The sequence below is a fragment of the Trichomycterus rosablanca genome, chromosome 1 (assembly GCF_030014385.1).
Source record: "Trichomycterus rosablanca isolate fTriRos1 chromosome 1, fTriRos1.hap1, whole genome shotgun sequence".
In the NCBI taxonomy this organism is placed as follows: Eukaryota; Metazoa; Chordata; class Actinopteri; order Siluriformes; family Trichomycteridae; genus Trichomycterus; species Trichomycterus rosablanca.
Window position 1 is genome coordinate 7615583 of NC_085988.1, and position 24204 is coordinate 7639786.

Sequence of the window (24204 nt, forward strand, 5' to 3'; positions counted from 1 at the left end):
ATTTGATAACAAAAAAAAAGATGCCGTTTTGTCTTAAAGGATAAATGTAGCGCTTCTTTTAAAGCAATAGTAAATAACCAGTTCATTTTATTTTCAAGATTAATCGCGATGAGTCCGGTTATATATACTACTACTACTACTAATAATAATAATAATGTAATAATAATAAGTCATAATAACAATACTATTGTAATAATAATAATAATAATTGTAATAACAGTAATAATAATAAGAATAATAAATAATAATTGTAACAATAATTGCAATAAGAGTAGTAATAATAATAAATAATAATAATAATTGTAATAACAGTAATAATAATAAGAATAATAAATAATAATTGTAACAATAATTGCAATAAGAGTAGTAATAATAATAAATAATAATAATAATTGTAATAACAGTAATAATAATAAAAATTTAAGGGTAAATTAACCGCAGCGAAAAAGTCGTTTTCGGCAACATACCAAATGTCTCAATTTTAGTTTATGTAGTAATAAGTATTTTATAAAGATATGAATGTATTATCTTTAAAATACATTAAAAGCATTATTTTAGATTTTTTTTTAATTAGCATTAGTAGTAACATTGCTTGATCAGGCTGTAAGTTAAGCCGAATGCGGATGCTTTATTCTCCCCCAAAATATGTATATCAGAAATACTGTACAGCCATTTCAACCTTCATAACAAACGCAAAAATGTCCATCAAGGGTTCCTAAAACTAAACAAACATACATCAGATGGTTATGAGTGTTTATTGCTGTTTATAGCAATTAAGATTAAGATTTTTGATCCACTTTGCGTGTTGGTGCTTGGTGACGATTCTCTGTTTTTAAATGTATCATGTTCTTGTTCATAACCTAAAAAATTAAACGATTTATACCAAATGATGATATAAGACCAATCATCATTTTCATTAATGCAAATAGCATTTCATTTAATAACACTTAAGCTTCGTTCTACATTTCTAGAACCAATAACGAGAACTAAAGCTTCTACCTAAATGATTTTCTAAATAAATCATTTCTTCATTACACATACATGTTACCAGCCAAATAGAAGGAACATTATAGTACCAAGATATTCATAAAATAATGTTTAAAATAGAGATGAAAGGCGAGTTATTGGAACCCCTGGACATGTCTTAATTATATCCTGATTATATTTTAATGCATTAAACTGTATAAAAATGAGCCACCAGTTTTATTTGCTTAACGAAATAAATAAAACCCTTTATAATTGCTGCTTTTGCGCCTAAACAAAATGGGTAAAAAAAAAAAAAAAAAACAGGATGTGGCGATTTTTTATGAAAAGCACATTTTATTACACACTTCATACGAGTGCCATGTAGACAATTTATACAAGATACATCACAATCTAAAGTGCACAAATACTGTACAACCAAATAAAGGATCTTAAATTAAAGGGAAGGGGCGCAGAAAAAAAAAATCACATTCATTTTATATATAATATATAGCTATGTTTAAAATAATAATTATAATAATAATAAAAAAAGGAATTAAAATCCAGCAGATTGCTTAGAAACAGAAAACAGTTCTGATTAAAAAATAAAAAAAATAATAGATCGCCATCGTTCACGAAAAGGAAAATCAGCACGATAAAGTAGCACAGCTTTGGCACCTGCGGTTAAAAACGAGTTAAAAAACGCAAAGGAGAAAATGTGGCGCAATAGAGAAAGAGGAGCAGAGATGATGTGGATGGTTTACGGACTGGTGTAGAAAGCGTAGTAGCTCTTCGGCTGATCTTTCCCATAATCGTCGCTCGTCGCGTCCTCGCACTTGATGGTCGGCGACGCGTCGGCGCTGGAGGAGAGGCGTCGTCTCTTACACACCATCGAGTACGAGGCTTCAAATTTGTCCAAGGGCTTCAGATTCGGAGCCGTTTCGAGACCCCAGATGCCCCCGTTGCCCACCGTGCCCACCGACCCCTCGTCCTGAAGCTTATCTTTAGCGGCCGCCGTGATCAGCGGGTCTTCAGAAAAAGAAAACGCGGGCGGACTCGGACGAGGCGACCAGGGCAAACCGGCCCCCATTTTCCTCTGATAGGAACTCCTTCCACTGCCCCATCCGGCCGAGATGGATGCGAACGCGGAGGACTCTGGGTAGTAACCGAAAGAGTGCGGGCTCTGTAGGGGCAGAGGTTTGATGCCGTATGGAAGGACGGAGTAATCGGCTTCGTTCTGCTGGACCGGGGTGACGAACCAGCGCTGAGTGGTGGAGGACGAGGACGACGCGGATATGGAGGAGGAGATGGAAGAGTCGTCGCTCTGGGGAGACAGGAGGCCGTTGGTTTGGGGCACGGCACGTTCTCCACCGTACAGACGATGGCTCTGAGGGAGATTGTTCACGAACTGGTCCTGGAAGAAGGGCTGCATGGCGTAACGCGCCCCCGGAACGATCTGGTGCGAACGTGGAGAGTCGGTGGGCGACGGGGTCAATCTGTCGCTCTCTGGAGCAGTGTACATCCTGTTTAAGAGGAAGAAAATGAAACGATTTAGGGAACCACATGAGCTTTAGGACCAGGAACTGTGATGGTTCTTAGTTTGTGAAGGGAAAGGATGCTCCAACACTTTATTGCTGCATAACTAAACCATGAGCACCAAGAAGAACATCAGGAGGAACTTCCTAACTATCTGTTCCCATTGTCCATCTCATGCTTACATTATTTAAAATCATCTCACAACCTTAGCTGTCTATTCGCCCATTTACCAGAGACCATATCCATCCATCCATCCATCCATCCATCCATCCATCCATCCATCCATCCATCCATCCATCCATCCATCCAACCACCTGTCCATGTATCTATCTAGTCACTTATTCATTTACATTTACAGCATTAAGTAGACGCCTTTATCCAACGCGACTTCCATTAGTTACAGTATACAGTCTGAGCAATTGAGAATTAAGGGCCTTGCTCAAGTGCCCAACAGCAGCAACCTGGCAGTGGTGGGGCTTGAACCAGTGACCTTCTGGTTACTAGTCCTGTGGAAAGCCTTCCCAGAAAAGTAGACGCTGTGCTTTTGCCGAAATGGTCAGGTGTCTATATACTTTTGGCCATATGGTGCATAGGGTTGTAGTATTCGGCCATGAACCTTAACCACTAGACTACGGCTTCGTCATCCTACCTTGCCCAATTCATTCATCCAACCACTTGAATCAAGCTCTCCACCTACACTGTATGGCCAAAAGCCTGTGGTCACTTCATGTTAAGCTTGTTGGACATCATATTTCAAAAAATAAGCATCAATAAGGAGTTTTCCACCTCTATACCCCTCTATAGCTATTACATCCTCCACTTCTCTGGGAGGACTTTCCCCCAATATCTTGGACTGTGTTTGTGGGAATTTGTGCCCATTCAGTCAAAAGAGCATTCATGCACAAAATTCCTCTACACCAGATTTCTCAAACTCGCACTCATCTACTTATCCACCCATCTACCTAAACATCAGTCTAACTGATTATCAATCGACCCATCTAGTCAACTATCCATCTATTCACCCATCCACCTGTCCCATACATGAAGACCTAACTGCTAACCCATCTATTCCACAGACCAGTCTTCCATTCAGCCCATCTTTCCCACTGTCTGTCAATCTGAGGGGACACAGCATCTATCAAGAGTGTACACTATATGGACAAAAGTATGTGGGGTCTACAAAATTATCAAGTTTAGTCATCATAGACACACCCATTGCTAACAAAACTCTTCGTTTGACCTTGTGGGAACCGTGTTGAGATACCTAGTGAGGTCTATTAAGACATGGTTTGATAAGGACGATGTAGAGCAACACCACTGTCCTGCACAGAACCCTGATCTTAACCAAATAATTGTCAACTGGGTGAATTTAAAGGCTCTGTTGGCTACATTTGACCACAGACATGTTCTAAAATATTGTAGAAAGCCTTCTTAGATGAGTGGATGATGCAAGGGGGTTGTAACAGCATGTCCAGCAAGCTTATGGTACGGACGTGTCTGTATACTTTTGGCCACATAGTGCGTCACGTCCTACCCTGCGTTTATCCGTCTCATGTTTCTTTACATCTTGTAATCAGGTGAACATCTATCAACAAAATATTAAGTGCAAGAAGTGATTAATTGATCCATCAGACACTTACGAATCATAGTTGTCTCTGAAGCCTTTAGCAAACGGGTTGTGGTCGATCTTTAGCTGCGTAATCTGGATGAAAACAACACAAGAGAGGAGATTAAAAAAAAAAACCACATTTCTCAACGTTTTGAAGAAAACAGCATAAAACCTTAGAAGGTCAAACGGACTGAAAAGCAGAAGGAAGTGAAGCAGCGCTGACGTGTGAAAGTTCATGTAGATGTTTTGCTTACATCTGTGTTCTGGTAAGCGGTGACCGCTATGAACTGGTTTTCCGGAAAAGTGAAGGTCTGGGTTTTGGACTCGCCGCTCATGTCCTCCACGCCGTCCTCACTCACCTCCACGATGTGCAGCCTGGGCTGGTACTTGTGGAGGGACTGCATGACGATCATCTGCACACAGCAACGGTGGATTTATTAGTACAGCAAACCCACAAACTAGAACTTCCGACTTGAACTCATGACTGGAAGCTAACAGCTAGATCCAACATGGTCACAAATACTAAAGGCTTCACTGTGTCTTGAGCACTGATCTCATCCCCATTAAACATTTTTGGGATTAATAGGAACACCAATGTAGAGCTAATCATGCTTGTCCAACAGTGCTTGATCCCATGATGCTCCTTTGACTGAAGACTCTTGTGGAAAGCCTTCCCAGAAAAGTAGACGCTTTGCTTTTGTCGAATGGTCGTGTCTATATACTTTTGGCCATATGGTGCGGTTGTAGTATTCATTCATGATTGTGTGTTAACCTTACTCATGGTGGCAGCGTGATGGGGTTTAAACTAGTCGAATGAATTGTCCTTCACCAAATTCTCCACCAGGGGTCAGTGTGTGTACAGAGCTACAGTGTACACCAAGAAAACAGCAGATGTCTGAATGTTTGACCCCTACACTTAGGGAGGTATTTTGCATACAGTGTTTATCTGCATGGTTCTGGTCTCTTCCTGCTTATTGACAATGCTCCAGGGCTTAATAGATTCAAGAAGATGAGCATGGTGTTCAAAAAATAAATCATAGTGTGTTGCTAGATCACATCCCAGTTAGGAGATTTTGAAGCAAGGTGATTGAGTCAGCAGAGCCAAGATCAAAACAGAGCATTTAAAGACCTTTATGTAAGGGACTGAATACCGCTCTTCCACTTTTTTCAGAGACTGGAATTGTTCTAGTGCTTTGGTGATGGGTTCGAATCTCAGAAGTGCTGTCAGTCGGTCGGCAGTCTGCACAGATACGATTGGCTAGTGTCCTGGCCAGAGATGGGGACTCGAGTCCGAGTCGCACGCAAGTAGCACACACAGCAACTTCAGACTCGACTCGGACTCATTTCAAATGACTCGACTCATGACTCGCAAAAAAATTACTTGTGAACAACAAGAGTCGCTAGCGTCAGCATGTGTTAACATTAGTTACGTTTATTTATATATATATATATATATATATATATATATATATATATATATATACACAGTGGGGTCAAAAAGTATTTAGTCAGCCACTGATTGTGCAAGTTCTCCTACTCCTAAGATGAGAGAGGTCTGTAATTTTCATCATAGGTACAATTCAACTATAAGAAACAAAATGAGAAAAAAATCCAGTTAATCACATTGTAGGATTTTTAAAGAATTTATTTGTAAATTATGGTGGAAAATAAGTATTTGGTCAATAACAAACAAGCAAGATTTCTGGCTCTCACAGACCTGTAACTTCTTCTTTAAGAAGCTCTTATGTCCTCCACTCTTTATCTGTATTAATGGCACCTGTTTGACCTCGTTATCTGTATAAAAGACACCTGTCCACAGCCTCAAACAGTCAGATTCCAAACTCAACCATGGCCAAGACCAAAGAGCTGTCGAAGGACACCAGGAAGAAAATTGTAGACCTGCACCAGGCTGGGAAGAGTGAATCTACAATAGGCAAGCAGGTTGGTGTGAATAAATCAACTGTGGGAACAATTGTAAGAAAATGGAAGACATACAAGACCACTGATAATCTCCCTTGGGGTCAAGATCTCATCCCGTGGGGTCAAAATGATCATGAGAACGGTGAGCAAAAATCCCAGAACTACACGGAGGGACCTGATGAATGACCTGCAGAGAGCTGGGACCAAAGTAACAAAGGCTACCATCAGTAACACACTACGCCGAGAGGGACTCAAATCCTGCAGTGCCAGGCGTGTCCCCCTGCTTAAGCCAGTACATGTCCAGGCCCGTCTGAAGTTTGCCAGAGAGCTTATGGATGATCCAGAAGAGGATCGGGAGAATATCATGTGGTCAGATGAAACCAAAATGGAACTTTTTGGTAAAAACTCAACTCGTCGTGTTTGGAGGAAGAAGAAAAACCCAAGAACACCATACCTACTGTGAAGCATGGGGGTGGAAACATCATGCTTTGGGGCTGTTTTTCTGCAAAGGGGACAGGACGACTGATCCGTGTTAAGGGAAGAATGAACGGGGCCATGTATCGTGAGATTTTAAGCCAAAACCTCCTTCCATCAGTGAGAGCATTGAAGATGGAACGTGGCTGGGTCTTCCAGCATGACGATGATCCCAAACACACCGCTCGGGCAACGAAGGAGTGGCTCCGTAAAAAGCATTTCAAGGTCCTGGAGTGGCCTAGCCAGTCTCCAGACCTCAACCCCATAGAAAATTTGTGGAATCCGTGTTGCCCAGCGACAGCCCCAAAACATCACTGCTCTAGAGGAGATCTGCATGGAGGAATGGGCCAAAATAGCAGCTACAGTGTGTGCAAACCTGGTGAAGACTTACAGGAAACGTTTCACCTCTGTCATTGCCAACAAAGGTTATGTTACAAAGTATTGAGTTGAACTTGTTATTGACCAAATACTTATTTTCCACCATAATTTACAAATAAATTCTTTAAAAATCCTACAATGTGATTTCCTGGATTTTTTTTCCCTCATTTTGTCTCTCATAGTTGAAGTGTAGCTATGATGAAAATTACAGACCTCTCTCATCTTTCTAAGTAGGAGAACTTGCTGACTGTGGCTGACTAAATACTTTTTGGCCCCACTGTATACACATTTGAACATTTCCGTTACCTTTGGATTGGAATCTCACTTAAAATGGTGGAATACCCTACGTAGTGCACTTCACAGGAACAGCTGGGGTGAATGGAACGCTCCTACAGAATTGGCACTAATGGTTGAAAAAACGCTTTCTGAACCAATCAGAGCTTCTGATTGTAATTGTTAGTAAGAAATGCTGTTATTTGCATTTATTCAGTTTGCGCACACAGATGACGTGGTAATGAAATGCTCGATCGGCTTTCTAACGACTTCCTGTTTTACTTCACAACCGAGAAAAGTTTGGAGGTTTTTAATTATAAGCACATTTACAAAATAACGAATTATATTCCTAATGGGACACACGCTTATAAATGTAATAGCATCTGGAAGAACAGAAGCTAAGGTAAGCAGTGGTTATGATTGTTTTTGCTGTGTTTGGGATTTTGGCCGCTGTGCCAGGATTTATCGAGCGCTTTTGTTCTGTAATGTAGAGATGTGCCGATCCCGATCTGCGATCTCCTTCAACGAGTCGATTCATTTTTCGCCAAGCGTAAGTTTCTCTTCTCAGTTATCTCTCTGTGTTTACTGTTATTAATTAAATGTTGTGGTTTTAAATAAGCACCAGCTACTACAGAACATTCTTTGTGACTCTCTTACATTAAAAAGCTTCATTACACTGCTATTACCACAGATCTGTAACCGAGTCAGACTCGTTCCGTCTAAGGAGCTAAAAGTTCAGCAGATGATCCTGAACTAACGAATTTGGTAATGAATAAACTTTTGACTCTGATTGGCTCTGTAACGTTTTCTGTTCTCATCTACATCACAAGTAAGAACCACTTACGATTTACCAAAGTGAACCAGGAGTTTATATAACGTGCTGATAGAATCCACTCAGATGTGACCGGGTTGAATTATCTTTTTAAAGTAAATATTACAATCAGCAAAATTACATCGTATGTATGATGCACAACGTTAATTATGTTATTTTAGGTCATGAAGAGCTTTCACTGTGGTTTCTGTACGATGGTTGATGAATGGTGATGTGATGGTTGGCGCTTCATAGCTCAAAGTCTGGATCAATCCACTGAGCTGTTAACTTAACGTGGTCTTTATATATCACACGATCGGATCGGCTACTTTTAGGAAATATCGGCCGATCGCCGATAGCATATTTTGATTAAAAATCGGCCGATACCGATTCATAGCCGATCGATCGTCCCATCTCTACTGTAATGAAAACAAAACGTATCAGTTGAAGCTTTTAACTGGAACCTTCTTGTTATAGAAATTACATTCATTTACACAATGACGATGAAAGTAAAGGCATGAAGTAAAACGGCTAAATACACTCGCTAATCTGTTGTTTTTATCTGAACTTAGATGTTTTGTGTTTATTATATTGACTCGTGACTTGACTCGGACTCTAGCCTAAAGACTCATGACCTGACTTGGACTCGTATTTTGTGACTTATGAACATCTCTGGTCCTGGCATGGCTGGACAAACTAAATCAGGTATGCAGACCAGGACGATCTGCCTCGGCGACCCCTAAACCGTACACAAGAGATGCTGAAAGTAAAAAAAAAGTATTTAAGCAGTTGGTGACCACATTCTGCTGGTGTTTGTGCAGAATCTGCAGACCTGTTCTCTACAGCAACACACTGACCGAGGTGTCAAACCACCACACAAACAACTCGCAGAGAATCTACACATCAGCCAAAAGGGTCCACACAGGAAGTGTCCATCATCATCGTCCAGTAAATGACATTTCTCTGAATATTAGCTTTAACCATGTAAAAAAAAAAATCGACCAACAGAAAGCTGATGATGAGTCTGATCCATCATTGTTTAGTTGATTTAATGACATATACAGTGATCTAGGTGTTAGGTAACTTTAGTAAAATAAGTTTGTATATTTTTTTTAAACAAATGTGTCTCTTCAGTCTGACAAATGAATCCACAAACATGCCCAAAAGTATGTAGACAGCTGAGACAGCGTTAATATAGAATTATCCTCTATTTGCAGCTACAACAGCCTCCACTCTGTAAAATACACACCAGAGCTGGGACTTCGAATTATATTTACATTTACATTTTCAGCATTTACCAGACGTTTTTATCCAAAGCGACTTACACAATGAGCAGAACACGATGAGCAATTGAGGGTTAAGGGCCTTGCTCAGGGACCCAACAGTGGCAACTTGGTGGTGGCGGGGCTTGAACCGGCAACCTTCTGTTTACTAGTCCAGTACCTTAACCACTGAGCTATCACTGGAATGCATAGACTGGGCACCTACAAGAACAATGACTGGCTGTCGTTCACAGGGTGGGAAGCTGGCTGATTGATGGCACTTGTGCAGAGTAGAGGAATAATGCATTGATCAGGCTGATCCGCATATGAACTCGCCTCGTGCAGGTGAAAAGAGGAGGGGGGGGGGGGGGGGGGGGGGCGTGTGTCTGTTGCAAAGCTCCCCAGGAGAGTTGTATCGGTAGAGAGGAAGCGTAACGCAATCAGGGTGATTGGATACAATTACTTCTTTACCGAATTCAGTCAATTCAGCTCCACTGGAGGATTTTCCAGCATGAACTGTTTAATAAGGTCTGGACTTATTAGCCACTTCAAGCCCCAGACCATCACACTACCTCCACCATGATGTTCTTAAGGTGGAATGAGCCACCGTGTATGTTAGATGTAACCATGGAGCCGTGTCTTTCAAAAAGTTCCATCTTTGACTCATCTGTCCACATAATGCTATCTCAAGTCACATGGGGTAATCTAGATGTTTTTTTGTCAAATGCGAGAGGCAACATTTTGTTTTGCACCTTGTAACTCTTGTATGGAGCCATTTTTGCTCAGTGAATCATGTACATTGACCTTAACTGAGGTGACCGAGACCAGGCAGGTCTTTAGATGTTCGTCTGGGTTGTTTTGAGTCCTCCTGGATGAGTTGGATTTTAACGTCATGTTTCATACTTTTGGTTACATTCATGTCACTCATCACGCAAGTTTAATATCAAACACAGTTCTGGACAATTTTGTATCTCCAAGTCACCTCACACATCCTTGGACTGTGGGAGGAAACCGGAGCACCCGGAGGAAACCCACATGGACACAGGGAGAACATGCAAACTCCACACAGAAAGGACCCGGACCGCCCCACCTGGGGATCAAACCCAGGACCTTCTTGCTGTGAGGCGACAGTGCTACCCACTTAGCCACCGTGCCGCCCTCCTGGATGAGTTGTAGATGCACGTTTGATTAATTTGGTAGGCTGGCCACACCTGGGAAGGTTCACCACTGTTCCATGTTTTTTACATTTGGAGTAAATAGCTTGCGCTGTGGTTCAGTGTAGTCCCAGAGTCTTAGCAATGGGTTTGTAACCTGATGCACATCTGTATTTGAATCTCTGTAGAACATGCTGGTTTTTTTTTTTTTTGAGACCTTCAGTCCTGCTTTACATAATCAGACAGGTTCTACTGAAATTATGTTTAGATCCAGCAGGTCTGGCAGTGACCATAACCGGGCGTGTCTGGTCCAATTCAACCCAATTTTCAATTACGAGACGATGTTATTAGACGATGTTAAACCGCCGATAACCGAACCAGAAGGTCAATAATAAACAGCGCTTGTGGTGAAACGAAGCTCGACTTAAATTGTAGCATGGCACTGCTAACAGTGCAAGACCTTTTTTTTCCCATCTACTGTATCACAATTGTTAATCTGTGGTCGGGTTTCGAGAACCCCTGGTGTGAAGTCGCCTAAAAAGTGTCAGCAGCTCTATTATACGACGTTCAACATGTAAATCACTTTCATACTCTGCTGCTTCTTCTTTTCAGACTGTATACATCAGGCTGTTTGTCGCTAACGCTCATGATAGCATGCTATGCTAAAGCAAAGTTTCATTAGCCGTCACGTAGAGATGGAGGAGTCTGAAGGATCCGATTCTGATCTCAATATCTGGTGTACTTTAAAACTTTTTATACAACAGGTAGTTCCGACCGTATAATGTGATTGGTTGAGAAGCGTTCTAACCGTGCTGATATTGGTGATAACGGCACGGCCTTTTCACACCACAATGGTATTACTCCGCTGACGCGTTGCCATTAACGACAAGCTTCATGCACACAAACGCGCACGCAGGCGACACAGCCTTTTTTTCCAGATCGCGTTTTAAATCCGTTATCTGATATCTAGCACACCGTGTAGGGAACATAAATCAATTGTCTAATTCACTATCTAGTGCACTATGTAGGGAACATATATCCATGATCTGATACACAATCTAGTGCACTATTTAGGGAACATTAATGTGTTTGTAACGCGCACAGTTAGTTAAGCCAGTTAGCAGCTCCTAGTAGTTCTGTTTTCATCTATAGCCTTTGGTGTGTGCGAGAGGTTTTTTTATTTCTTTTTTTCTCTTCGGAGGTTCTTGCTTTCTTCTTCTTCTTCTTCTTACCTCCCTGAAATGAGTTTTTGCAACTTGGGATGTTTGCTTTGTAGTGTTAAACTTTATATTGATTGTGGAACTGCTTTTTGGCGGAAGGTATTGTCAATATTAAAGCATATTTAATATGAAATTCAGGGCTTCTTTGATTTATTTTCTTTCTTTATTTTGTAAAAACTGTTGTATAAAAGCAATAGAACACTCGAGGTCGTGTGTTATCGCGAATAACATCACGGCTGTGATGATCTACTCACCTTCGGTTCGTGCCTGCAACCAAATCACAGCCGTGATGTTATTCGCAATAACACACGACCTCAAGTGTTCTATTGCTTAATTACAGCTCAGTGTACCGAGCATTTGATCTACAATGCTGTCAGACATGCTACGCTCACTCCCATCAAAAGCCATTCCAAAAGCTCAGTCAGGAGTGGTTCTGTAGTTTACGTTACAGAACGATCTATCATGTTTATAGCATATGATCCTCAATAAGTCGTTCTAGATAATCTAATCAGAAAGCAATATAAAAAAATCAGTTCTAGAACACTCCTCAGTCAAGAACTACTACATGTACTGAATGTTCAATTACTTAAAGCTCTAGACTATTTGAAGCGGTCCATTATGAAGCATTCCAGAAAGTGTTCTGGAACTCTTAGCCAGGTGGCATCCAAAAACTCTTCTAGAATGCTTAGAAAGCCAATCTCTCAAAGACAAACACTGGATGCTAAATACTGGAGCATTTCTATAACACTTCTTGACTATTAGCCTTAGAAGCTTTAGAAGTCATCAATAAATGAAATGTTCTAGAACTCTCTGCCAAAGTGCGTTTCACAGTGGCTGAAAAAGTTCCAGAATCTGTAAGCGTTCTAGAACAAAGTAAGATCCATTGGTTCTAGAACGCTCCTCAGCCAAGAACTACTACATGTACTGAATGTCCAGTTACTCAGCGCTCTAGATTATTTGAAGCAGTCCATTATGAAGCATTACAAACTTATCCAACAGAAAGTTTTCTGGAACTCTTAGCCAGACGGCATACAAAGACTCTTCTAGAATGCTTAGAAAGCTAATCACTTAAAGACAAACACTGGAAGCTGAATACTGGAGCGTTCCATAACACTTCTTGACTATTAGCTTTAGAATGCTTAGGTAAACATGCCTATAATGTGTTATTGTGAGGCTTCCTGAGACGATTCATCAGTAAACAAAATGTTCTAGAACACTCCAGAATCTGTAAGCGTTCTAGAAAGCACTGTTTCAGAATCGGTAAGCACACTCGGACGAGGTCTCTGCCCCGAAACTATGGAACAGATTGCCTTTTGATAAGGTGCCCCATACAATTGATCGTTTTTAAATCCTTGAGGACCTATTTATTTTCACAGGCTGTTGGGTTATATCGTGGTTTTTTTCTGTGCCATGTGTGTGTTTTATTTACATTGTTTTTTTTTTGTTTTTTTTGCTATATGTCTTTTACTGTATTTTATGTTATAGGGTGTGTTCGAAAACAGGGAGCTGCCTTGCTTTCTTACTGCCTACATAGGCAGCTGCTTCAGTAGAGAGGATTCTAATAGGTCATTGACTTAAGGCAGATATTCGAACGCACTATTTAGACAGCGATTCCATCAGTTTTCCCTTACTAAGCTAACACAGTTAGCCTCATGCCATTCAAACCAATGGGACCAATGACGTGACTTACAGCAGCCCCAGCACAGAGTAAATACAGTTAGAGTTAATACAATAAGGTAGAATTAAATAAAAATATAGATTAATAAGGGCAATTACTCAAGAATATGAGAAATCTTTAACCATGTCAAAATGGAAACTATACTGTAGAATAGTATGTTTAAGACTGTGGATTGTCGTTTCTGTAAGTATTCAGCAGTCAGTACATGTTTGACAGTAAAAGGTAGGTGAATTTGGGGGGGGGGGGGGGATTACAGTATAATATCTGGCCGAATTAAACAGCAGCTGAGAGTTTGATCAGTCTAGAAAAGCGGCGTGTTTTATTTTATGTAGGAAACGTTGGCATGTCAAACCTTGCACTTACTGGGTCCGTCTGAAAACCTAGTGACCTGCCCTGCTGACCCCTGCCTAGAGAGCATACTCATCCAAGAATTCTTGATCTCCATGAGTCACAGTGAGAGTACAGGTTATAGACACTGATCCAGCGTTTTGGAACACTCTGTTCCAGAATCTGTAAGCGTTCTAGAACAGTCAAGAGCCGTTGAATTTTCTAGACCTCCCATCTGTTAGCACGTTCCAGAGCACACAAAGAATGTGCTGTCCTAAAGTGATTTATCAGAAAGGGTTCTAGAACAGCCAGCAGGCATTCCATCAAAGATCCATTAGTTCTAGGAGGCTCAATCAAGTTTGTTGTAGTTATTTAGATGTTTTATGCCGTGTTAACACCAAGGTTTTGTTCACGACAGGAAGGGCAGGTCTAGAACGCTTAGCCAAAAAATGTTAGTGCTAGTTCTTTAATTTGAAGCTTCTACAGTATATGCTCATGGAAATATTAGCTGACGTTCTGGGCATTGGAGTCTCCTCCAGCTCTCTCTGCTTGCTTTGTTTAGGCTTGGAGGTTAAGGAACCCAGGTTCTAGATGTTCTCCAGGCAAGACTCGGTAATAGTATAACAGCAGATAACTCTTCTGGAGCTGATGCAAACGCTCTTAAAATGGCCGAGAGGGCATGGCCTCACTTCACACACACACGTGTGTTGGTGGTGCGTTTTGGCTGCAGCAGTAACTTCTGGTCTCTGGCTGTGGTGTGTTAACACCTCGGTGAGGCTACACGGTCTCGTCCGGTCGGCCAGCTTCTGCACCGGTGCCGGCAGTCGGCATGTGTGTATGTATGTATGTGTGTGGGTGTGTGTGTGTACACAAAGCAAGGTTAGAAAGTCCAGTGGTTACAAATAAAAGCACGAATGGTGCTTCAGACACTCTACAGAATTTGCACAGTTTAGGGCGACTTTACACCGCGTGGTTTGAAACACGACTGCAGATTAAGATTTTCTGATGGGTGTGTGTTTGTGTGTGTGTGTGTGGTAGCGTATGCTGAATAAAGCACCTCCACTTTTGGATTCCACGCTGCATTTAATTACCGAGAGGGCAAAACGACGCATGATAACTCAAAAAAGCTGAAGTGCTAATTTTTCACTGATAAGCTGCCAGCGCTTATTTGAGGAACTAGCATGGCTTCGAGAGAGAGCTGCCGACCTGCTGATTTTCTGCTGACGTGGACGAGAATTTTTAGCAGCGTTTTTATTTGATCTCGGGCTGCAGAATCGATGTTTAATACCGGATTTTTCCGAGAACTAACTTTGTAACTTTGTTTCCTGGTTAATCTGGTGTGTAGCTGCTTAAATTAAATCTTCATGCTAGTGTACTGACTCTATCTATTTCCTCGGCTGCTCCCGTTAGGGGTCGCCGGCTGATTTGGCACGGTTTTTACGCCGGATGCCCTTCCTGACACGACCCTCCCTATTTATCCGGGCTTGGGACCGGCACTACAATGCACTGGTTTATGCATCCTAGCAGCCTGGTACTTATAGGACAATTCGGTGTCTCCATGTAGCCTGGCTGCATGTTTTTGGACTGTGGGAGGAAACCGGAGCACCCAGAGACGGGGAGAACATGCAAACTCCGCACTGAAAGGACCCGGACCGCCCCACCTGAAGCAACAGTGCTACCCACTTAGCCACCGTGCCGCCTCGCCCCGCTAGTGTACTGACTAGTATAACCAATAAATACACAACCGATCAAGACCGGTTACAATTCCCTCTGGTTAGGAGCTGCCCAGGTAGACAATGGTCAGCACGGCTGGTCAGTTGGTTTCCAGACAGACCCAATAAGTGCATTTCTAGATTGATCAAACTCTCAGTCATTGTTTAATTCAGATAGATATTATAGTAGAAGATGCAGTAGGGCAGAGGCGGTGGGGTAGTAGTGGTGGGGTACTGGTGTCTTCAGTAGCCTGCTGCTATATTGCATTGTGGAGGGCTGGTCTGGGGTGACTGGACAATACTTAAACTTTAATATTATAGAGCTGAACATCAGTGCAACATCTGGCTACAGTAGTAAACACACCAACAAGAGAAAACATTCCAACAATGCCCCCCACACAATCCAACCTACCAAAAGACCTGGGTAAATAGAGTAAGATGATGACTGCACTAACAGAAAACCAGAAGCCACCTCAGAAAGTGACTACACGGTGACTAAAGCACAGGAAACTCAACAGACAGATCAAATAAATGATGTTAAAACTCATGGATTAAAACCATGTGACCGAGTGATCATTTTGGCGTGGTTGCCTCCAGCTCGTCACGACTCTGCGTGACCGTTCTGAGGACAGGATCCTGGTCAGATGTGTGGAGGAGTGAAGCGTGTACCTGGGTGTTGTTGTTGTTGGCACCCTTGTTGTTGGTCAGTTTGAGTTTGCTGAAGGAAATCTCCTGACGCATCCAGTGCGCTCCCGTGTTGGGGGACTCCGGGTGGACGTACATCTTGTTGCCTGGAATGATGAGCAGACGTTAGCATCGTTATCACATCGTTAACACATACACCGATAACATTAAAACCACCTCCTTGTTTCCATTTTATCATATAGAAGCACTTTGCAGTTCTACAATTACTGACTGTAGTCCATCTGTTTCTTTGCATGCTTTGTTAGCCCCCTTTCACCCTGTTCTTTAATGGTCAGGACCCCCACAGGACCACTACAGAGCAGGTATTATTTAGGTGGTGGATCATTCTCAGCACTGCAGTGACACTGACATTGTGGTGGAGTTTTTAAACACCTGTTCTAACAGGTCCCAATCCTCACACGGATTTGACTCCTCCCACCGCCCCAATCTGAATCATCCGTCCCGCTCACCTTGCATGTTGTTGTCCGCTTTCCCACAGGTGACCCATTTCCCTCCCTGGAAGCGCCAGTGGTTGGGGTCGGCGAGCACCACCTCCACGAACACGTTGTAGTGAGAGCTCACGTTCAGCCCAGCGATGTTAAAGCTCAGGAACGGAAACATGCGCCTAGAAGAGAGCAAAAACAACACAGATGGAGTAGAGGAACATGAGGAGTGAAGGGCTGAGCATGGCTTCCATTCAGCATCATGTGATTTTCGAAGCACTGGTGCACCCATGACCCCGAACTGAGCCTGACAAACACCTTCAAAAACCGCGACATGATGGTGCAGCTGGTAGGGTGGAACATGGTACATGGAACTTGCTGGAGAACCAGGATCTTACTTTATCTCTCAGGTCCGCATGGGTTTTCTTGTGTCGCCCAATTTTCCCCACTTTTAAAATGTGTCTAGGTGTATGGCAATCAGAGATTGGCGCACCATGATGGATTGGCACCCTGTCCAGGGTAAAAAACCCACCTGGTGCCCAATGTTTTACAGATTAAGCAGTAACCGAAGACAATTTGGGATTAATATTTGCTTATATGATCAAGCATAACACATTATCACCAAAAATAAAAGCTTACAAATATTTTACGAATACAACTTAGATGGTTAATTTGGTGGTGTACATAGCTTCATAAAAGCATCTAACCTTGTGGCATGGCCTCCTAATTCCATTTTACTGATTACAATATACAGCTGCTTACTTCTCTGTGCCCATATATATACAAAACTAGCTTGACCACATCACAAGATGAGGAAAGGAAACTGTCGAGAATTTTGCCTGCCTGACCTGAACCAGGCGCTGGTGGAACTTGGACGAATCTGTCCACCATCAGGAGAGCTTTAAATTCCGAGGGGCTTAAAGGCCGCAGTACAATGATCGTGGCAGATCTGTTTTTTTATGGTGAATTCTTTTAGCATGAGGAGACTTGACAAGAAACCACTGTTCCATGCACATTTTAATAAGTGTTGTCTAACAGACACTATTCATATGGAAGATATCAGCTATGGTGTTCTAAACTACAGAAAAGCCCGTCATTAAATCCACATCCATTAGAAATGTATGTAAACTTTTGAGCTCAGCTGTGTTGAGTATAATCTAAGGTTAATAAATAAATCGCACATTTATTAGAGCATTCAAGCACCTACAATTAAAATGTATTTGTTTATTAGGATTTTAACGTCATGTTTTACTCTGTGGTTACATTCATGACAGGAACAGTAGTTACTCATTACACAACATTCATCAGTTCACAAGGTCAAACACAGTCTTGGACAGTTTTGTATCTCTAATTCACCTCAGTTTCATGTTTTTGGACTGTGGGAGGAAACCCACGCAGACACGGGGAGAACATGCAAACTCCCAGGACCAAGACCGCCACTGGATATCGAACCCAGGACCCTCTTGCTACTCACTGAGCCACCGTGCCGCCCACAATTAAAATAAATCAAATAAAAATCAAATTAATAATTGTGTACTAAATATATGACATGTTAAGATCAGTTTTTTTTATAAAGGCCGGTAATTTACATTTTCAGATTTTCAGCATTTAGCGGACGCTTTTGTCCAAAGCGACTTACAGTACTGTGACATTATTTGTCTACGCAATAGAGGGTTAAGGGCCTTGCTTAAGGGCCCCAGTGGCAACCTGGCAGTGGTGGGGCTTGAACCAGCAACCTTTGGATTACTAGTGCAGTTCCTTAACCGCTAGGCCACAACTGTCCAATAATAAATAAATAAACAAGTAAATAAATAAATAAAAACAAATTATATATATTTACTTCTTTATTTTTTTACAATTAATTAATAAATTGTGTACTATATAAATAACATGTTAAGATCGGTTATAAAGGCCGGTAATAAAACGAAAACAGAAGTCCTTATTTATTAATTTCTTATATAGCAAATATAACTGCACAATCTATTTATTTGCTAAATTTAATAGAAAATTAACATTTATTCTAGTCTCTAAATACGTCTTAATATAGTTATTTTTTGGAAAATAAAGTAAATAAACTAGACCAGGGGTGTACAAACTTTTGCTCAGGATCGTTTAACCAGCACGATTAAAGAAACCTTAAATTATCTAGCAGCACAAAAACAAAATACGCAAATAAATAAAAGTTCCTGATCGCGGCTGAATAATTGTATTTATATAATAATTTAATTAATGAAATACTATTATTTATTTATCAGATAATTAAACTCTACGCAGTTGAACTGATGCGGTAGTGAAATAATCAAACATTTAATGCTCTTCTGTGCTGGAGTGTTTAGACTAAATTAAACACGCTGACAGAATAAAATATATATTATTTAAATTGGGGTAAATGTGTTAAAACGCCAAGAACGAAACGAAAATAAAAGTAAAAAAATGATTCGCTCATGTCGGTGTAATAATCAGAACTAAACCAGCGGCGCGTTTAGCATAAACACCTTTTTAATAATTATAATAAAATAATAACACACGCAAATAAATCGCTCATTTTATACCGCGTTCGTTTAATCGTTGTAGTTTTATCTAACACAGGAAATGCACTTGTTTAGAAAGTAACACATTAAACGCGCTGAAACACCATCACACCCACCCCACCAAAAACACCCCCCTCACCCCTCAGTGTGCAGTCAGCATTTAAATATGCTCTTTATTCTTAAATCTGTAATAATAATAAAAAATAAACCAACAAAATGCATTCTGCGTAAAATATCCAAATACTGATGGAATCATTTATACTATTAAATAATCATTTGTATTTTAGATTTAACTGGAAGGCAAAATTTGATTTAAAACACGGATGTCGTCAAATAAATTAATTATATGTTAGATTAATGCAAACACGATTGTGGCTCTGACACCAAATAATTTTGACAACCAGCGGGTGAAATCAGTTATTACCAGCAGGGAAGAAACACAAACACTTAATATTGTCACCAGGGCACTAATAATACACAGCACAAATAATAATAATAATAATAAGCAGCATTCAGACGCACCACACTGATAATCTTGTGTGCGCACTTAGTTTAACGTCCCATAATCATTACATAAATGCATTATTTTATATCTTTATTATTGTTTTCTCAGTGCTGCATTTCATTTACATTTTTAGCATTTACTCAGTATTTTGTCTAAGCAGTTGAGGATTAAAGGCCCAACATGGCCACCTGAACCGGCAACCTTCTGATTACTGGTCCAGTACCTTAAACACTAGGCTACAACTGTCCGCCTGACTATTATTAAATGATTATTTATTTTGGAGGCCTGTAAAGACACAGTGAAAACTTGCTCTGTTTTACACCACACATTTTGATTGAAACTGGTGGCTGTGCAAATATGACGCCAGAGATCGATATCATATCAACAGTGGCAACCTGGCAGCGGTGGGGCTTAAACTGGTCCAGTTCCTGACTATTATTTTTATTAGATTAGTGGGTTACTTCATTTGAGGCCAGTAAAGACACAAAAAAAACTGGCTTAGTTTTACACGACAAATTTGATTGAAACTGGTGGCTGTGCAAAAAATGACGCCAGAAACAACCACTAACATTATTAACATTATTAAAAACACCAAACTTGAGACAATATTTTCTACAGGAGATTTGGGGAGCCAGAACAAATTAGAGTAGGCGTGTGTGATCGGTGTTCTAGCTTTTATTAACGAGATCATATAATTTATTCTTTCATTCATTCTCACTATAGCCTGTCTGGGTCGCCGTGCCATCACATCCATTTACTCACCCATTCGCAGCTATAGGGGCAATTTGGGTGAAGTGGAAGGTGGGTGGGGGAAAAAACGGGGTACTCGGCGAAGGTAACGAAGGGATCGAACCCAGTTCTCCACGGTTCATGTTGGCGTAAAAACAAACAAACCATTCCGACCTAATAATCATGGGGAGTAAGTTTACATTTTCGACATTCAGCACACGCTTCTATTCAAAGCGACTTACAGTCGTGTGACGGTATATATTGTCTAATCAATTGAGGGTTAAGGGCCTTGCTCAAGGGCCCAACAGTGGCAACCTGGCAGTGGTGGGGCTTGAACCAGCGACCTTTGGATTACTAGTCCAGTGCTTTAACCACTAGGCTACAACTGCCCTGTAAACGGTGTGAATAAAGACTGAAGAACATGTCATCTATGGTGGTGATGGTGGTGTGATGGGACACGCACTGAGCTGCTTCACAAATCCTGAAGCTTTTTATAAAGTGAAATATGGTTTAGAACCATCGTCTATAAATGTGGTTAATTATATTATATTACCTGGCAGCATTAGGTTCGATTTAAACAGCTAACTGATCATATAAAAGTTCATTGATAAACCATCAGTGACGTTCAGTCTGAATTCATGCTATTATGATGTGACTAGTCGTTTTATACATAAGCAATTGCTTAAAGGTAATTGGAAAAGAAGGGACGATTGGTGCACTAATGGTAATCAAAGTCGTGATGTATGTTGGCTCTAAAACTACTGTATATTGTGTATCTGCAGACTAAATAACAATGTACCAATCGAGTCGCAAATGTTGGTAATAAAAAACCTATATTTAACTGAACCTGCACTTAAACTCTAAATTCATAAAGTTACAGCCTCATCTAAAACGCAACCGAGTAAACAAACGTTTAATCAACGTGTAATATCATATAGGAAAATACAAACTAAACACATTACATGTAAAAATAAATTACATTATAGATTAGTAAACTAAATACACAGAACAACGTTTTTTTTCCTGAGATAGGTAAAAAAAAAAAAAATGCAGTAAAAATTTATTCTGGTCGAAGATGCCATGAAGGAATCATGTTTAGTTTATTTTGTTTTAATATGGACAAAAAGCAGTGCAAAAATAGTTGCTTGCGCAGGTAAAACAAGGAACAAACTAAATGCGTTAGTTTTGAGGAGACTAGTGTGAGCTTAGTGTTTAGTAATGATGAGATGAGCTGTCAGAGCATCGATCAGAGCTTTCAGATTTATAAGTACTATCAAAATTACTAGAATATTCAGATCACGGTAATTTTACAGCAGATACCTGAAGAAATATCACTACAGTTCAAGTACTGAACCATGTGGAACTCCCTTTAACTTCTCTTAAAATGGGGAAAACCTTGGCCTTCATTAGTAAGTGTGTGTGTGTGGGTGTTCCTTAAATACACGTAATAGATGCACAGTTATTATGAGTATATATATAACAGGTTGGGTTTAGGTGGGTTATCATGTGAGAAGAGGTTTAATCCCTTACAAATACATGCACTGGGGTTAGTGTTTTGAGGGCATCTTAAAAATAAATAAATTACAATAACAAACTGGCCCTTTTAACTTAACCCATCATTGAAACCAAATGATAGTGATGATTAATAGGCAGCAGGAATGTTTAGCTATTTTTAATATCTTATTGTCAGTGTTTTTAAGAAAAAGAGAGAAACATACAGAGAGAGAAACATAGAGAGGGTTTAGTATCTGACTCAACATCCAAGAATCAATAAATGCGTCAAACTCTGAGGTTCATGATATTAAATACATTTGTAGTCTGAGGAAATTTAGCCAAGTGCTTCTTCCAGACACTGTGCCATCACTAGTTATTCTTTTCTTATTTTACCCCTTTAAAATTACTGTACCCCTTTAAAATTAGTCTGAGTTTAAAAGTATCTGATCTCACAACGCATTAAAGTGGCACATCAAGGACAACAATTTGGGTTAAAAAATAAAAACAGCATGCTGCTGACACCCGACCGGACTCCAGACTCCATACTGGTCTCAGCTCCGGGTTAGCAAATTAAAATCAGTTCTAGGAACATTTTTGCAAATGTTTAACACTTAAACATATAAAACTTAAAACAATAGAGGAAGCTTGATTGCAAGACCATGCTTTACTATGTTCCTGTGTGTACCAAGAAAACACAATATATGGTCCAAAAAAGAACAGGTATGTGTATGACCTGACACTATTTTTTTGCATGATCGGTGTTAATTCGGTCTGCTTACTGTATCTTGTCTTTATACTTTGGGTCCATTTTTGTATTTCTATTTGTATTTTTATGGGTGCATGGGTGCAAGGTAGGGTAAAACTGTTCAAGTCTTCTTTTATGGTTCCAGGCATGCGCAGTTAATGCTTTTCCTTTGTGTATTTGTCAGGCCACAGTTAAATATATAAATAAACAAATAAATAATAAGTTAGACAATTGTGCAAATAAAAAAAAGTACCTTTTATTTATATTTACGGCTTTAATCCAAAGCGATTTACAATTCTCAGACAGTGGTAGCCTAGTGGGTAGAGCTTTTCAATGTTGGGCCCTTGAGCAAGGCCCTTAACCCTTTCTGCTCCAGGGGCTCTGACTCCAGCTTCCAAACATAAGCTGGGATAAGATGCACATCTGTATATGCATATGGCAAATAAAGGCGTTCTATATTCTGAATACAATTTGAGCAATTGAGGTTTAAGGGCCTTGCTCAGGAGGCTCCCTAATGATGGTGAGGCTTGAACCGGCAACCTTATGATTACTAGTCCAGTACCCTGTATTGTAATGCATGCTAAACTTTATAATCTAATGATCAATGGCAGTACATTTGCATTCTATTATTTGGGGTCCCTTGTAGGTTACGGTACCCAGTGCGTGGGGTGCGAGTGCACCTTACCTGCCCTGCTTGGTGATGATCATCTCGGTCTGGTGCCGGTGGAACTTGAGCCAGAGCGCGCGGTTGCACAGGTAGACCTGCGCGCGGCCCACCGGGAGCGCGGGGTGGTGGTAGGACGGGTACAGGCAGGCGGGCCCTTGTCCGAACTGGTAGGCGGAGGGTGCGAGCTGGCTGCGCGCCGGGCACACGCTGCCCGGTGGAGGAGGTGGTGGAGGTCCAGGTGGGGGAGGTGGAGGAGGGGGAGCGAGCACTGAAGAAGAGGAGTACGGGGAGGAGTAGCGTGAGCCGGTGGTACCGTACACCGGCCCACCTTGCGCGCTGTACGGGAACAGGGAGCACGCACTGGTGTCGGAGGTCGGGGAGATGAAGTAGCGGTCGGTGCCGAGCTCGTCGATACCGTAGCGGCGGCCGGCGGACAGTTCTTCCTCCTGCTGCTGCTCCACTGCCCCCATCACTGGAGAACTCTTTCGGCTCTTGGTGTCGGGGAAGTCGTCCCCCTCGCGTTCGGACCCTCCTCCTACTGTGGTACTGCTGCCCGTGGTGGTGTTGGTGGCGCTCGACATCATCATCGCGGTTCGGTACTTTTTGCTCGGTTCGGGCTCGCTGTGCGCGCTCGCTTCCGCCTGGCCCGGGCTCGTGCTGTCTGAAGACGACGAGGATGAAGATAAGGTGTAGAAGGTCTTGGGTAAGCTGGGCAGGAGGCTCTCCAACTGCATGCTCGAAAAAGCAAAGCACACACAAAATATGAAAGAAATAAATTGGAAATAAAAGTCGAAACCAAGTGAGCCAGCAGCAGGAGCGCGCCTGCGTGTATCTCTCTCTATATAGTGGTTTCTTTAATTTTCTTCTAAGCGCTTCTGAGTTCTGCTTTGATGTGATGCTGCAGGGGTGCTTATATACCCTCTCACACTCCCCTGATGGGCGGAGCTTCACCTTTTCATGCTTCTTGCGGGGGTTTTATCCACCTCCTGCGACTCTTGGCCTACAGCTCGCGTTAAATAGACTCAATTAAAAAGCAAGAGGCATTTCTTTACCCAAAAACATCACAATTTCAAGTATTCATACATGCTA

The 24204-nt window shown here is 41.3% G+C and overlaps 1 protein-coding gene across 1 annotated transcript; it reads right to left on the minus strand.

Moving 5' to 3' along the window:
* Positions 1-1404: 1404 nt before the first annotated feature.
* On the minus strand, positions 1405-23849 carry eomesa (eomesodermin homolog a). Its single transcript, XM_062997706.1, has 6 exons — positions 23134-23849; positions 16472-16626; positions 15987-16108; positions 4363-4521; positions 4140-4201; positions 1405-2486 (listed from the first exon to the last, which is right to left on the minus strand). Exons 1-6 carry the CDS (start codon positions 23847-23849, stop codon positions 1724-1726), a joined length of 1977 nt encoding a protein of 658 aa, XP_062853776.1. The 3' UTR covers positions 1405-1723.
* Positions 23850-24204: the final 355 nt, after the last annotated feature.

Excerpts from the sequence above, each read along its gene's own strand:
- eomesa (XM_062997706.1), bottom strand. The coding sequence starts at position 23,849 with ATGCAGTTGGAGAGCCTCCTGCCCAGCTTACCCAAGACCTTCTACACC. Across the intron at positions 4,522-15,986 it reads CCAACAACAACAACACCCAG|ATGATCGTCATGCAGTCCCT; the intron begins GTACACGCTTCA and ends TGCTGTGTGCAG. Across the intron at positions 2,487-4,139 it reads TTCAGAGACAACTATGATTC|GATGTACACTGCTCCAGAGA; the intron begins GTAAGTGTCTGA and ends CCTCTTAAACAG.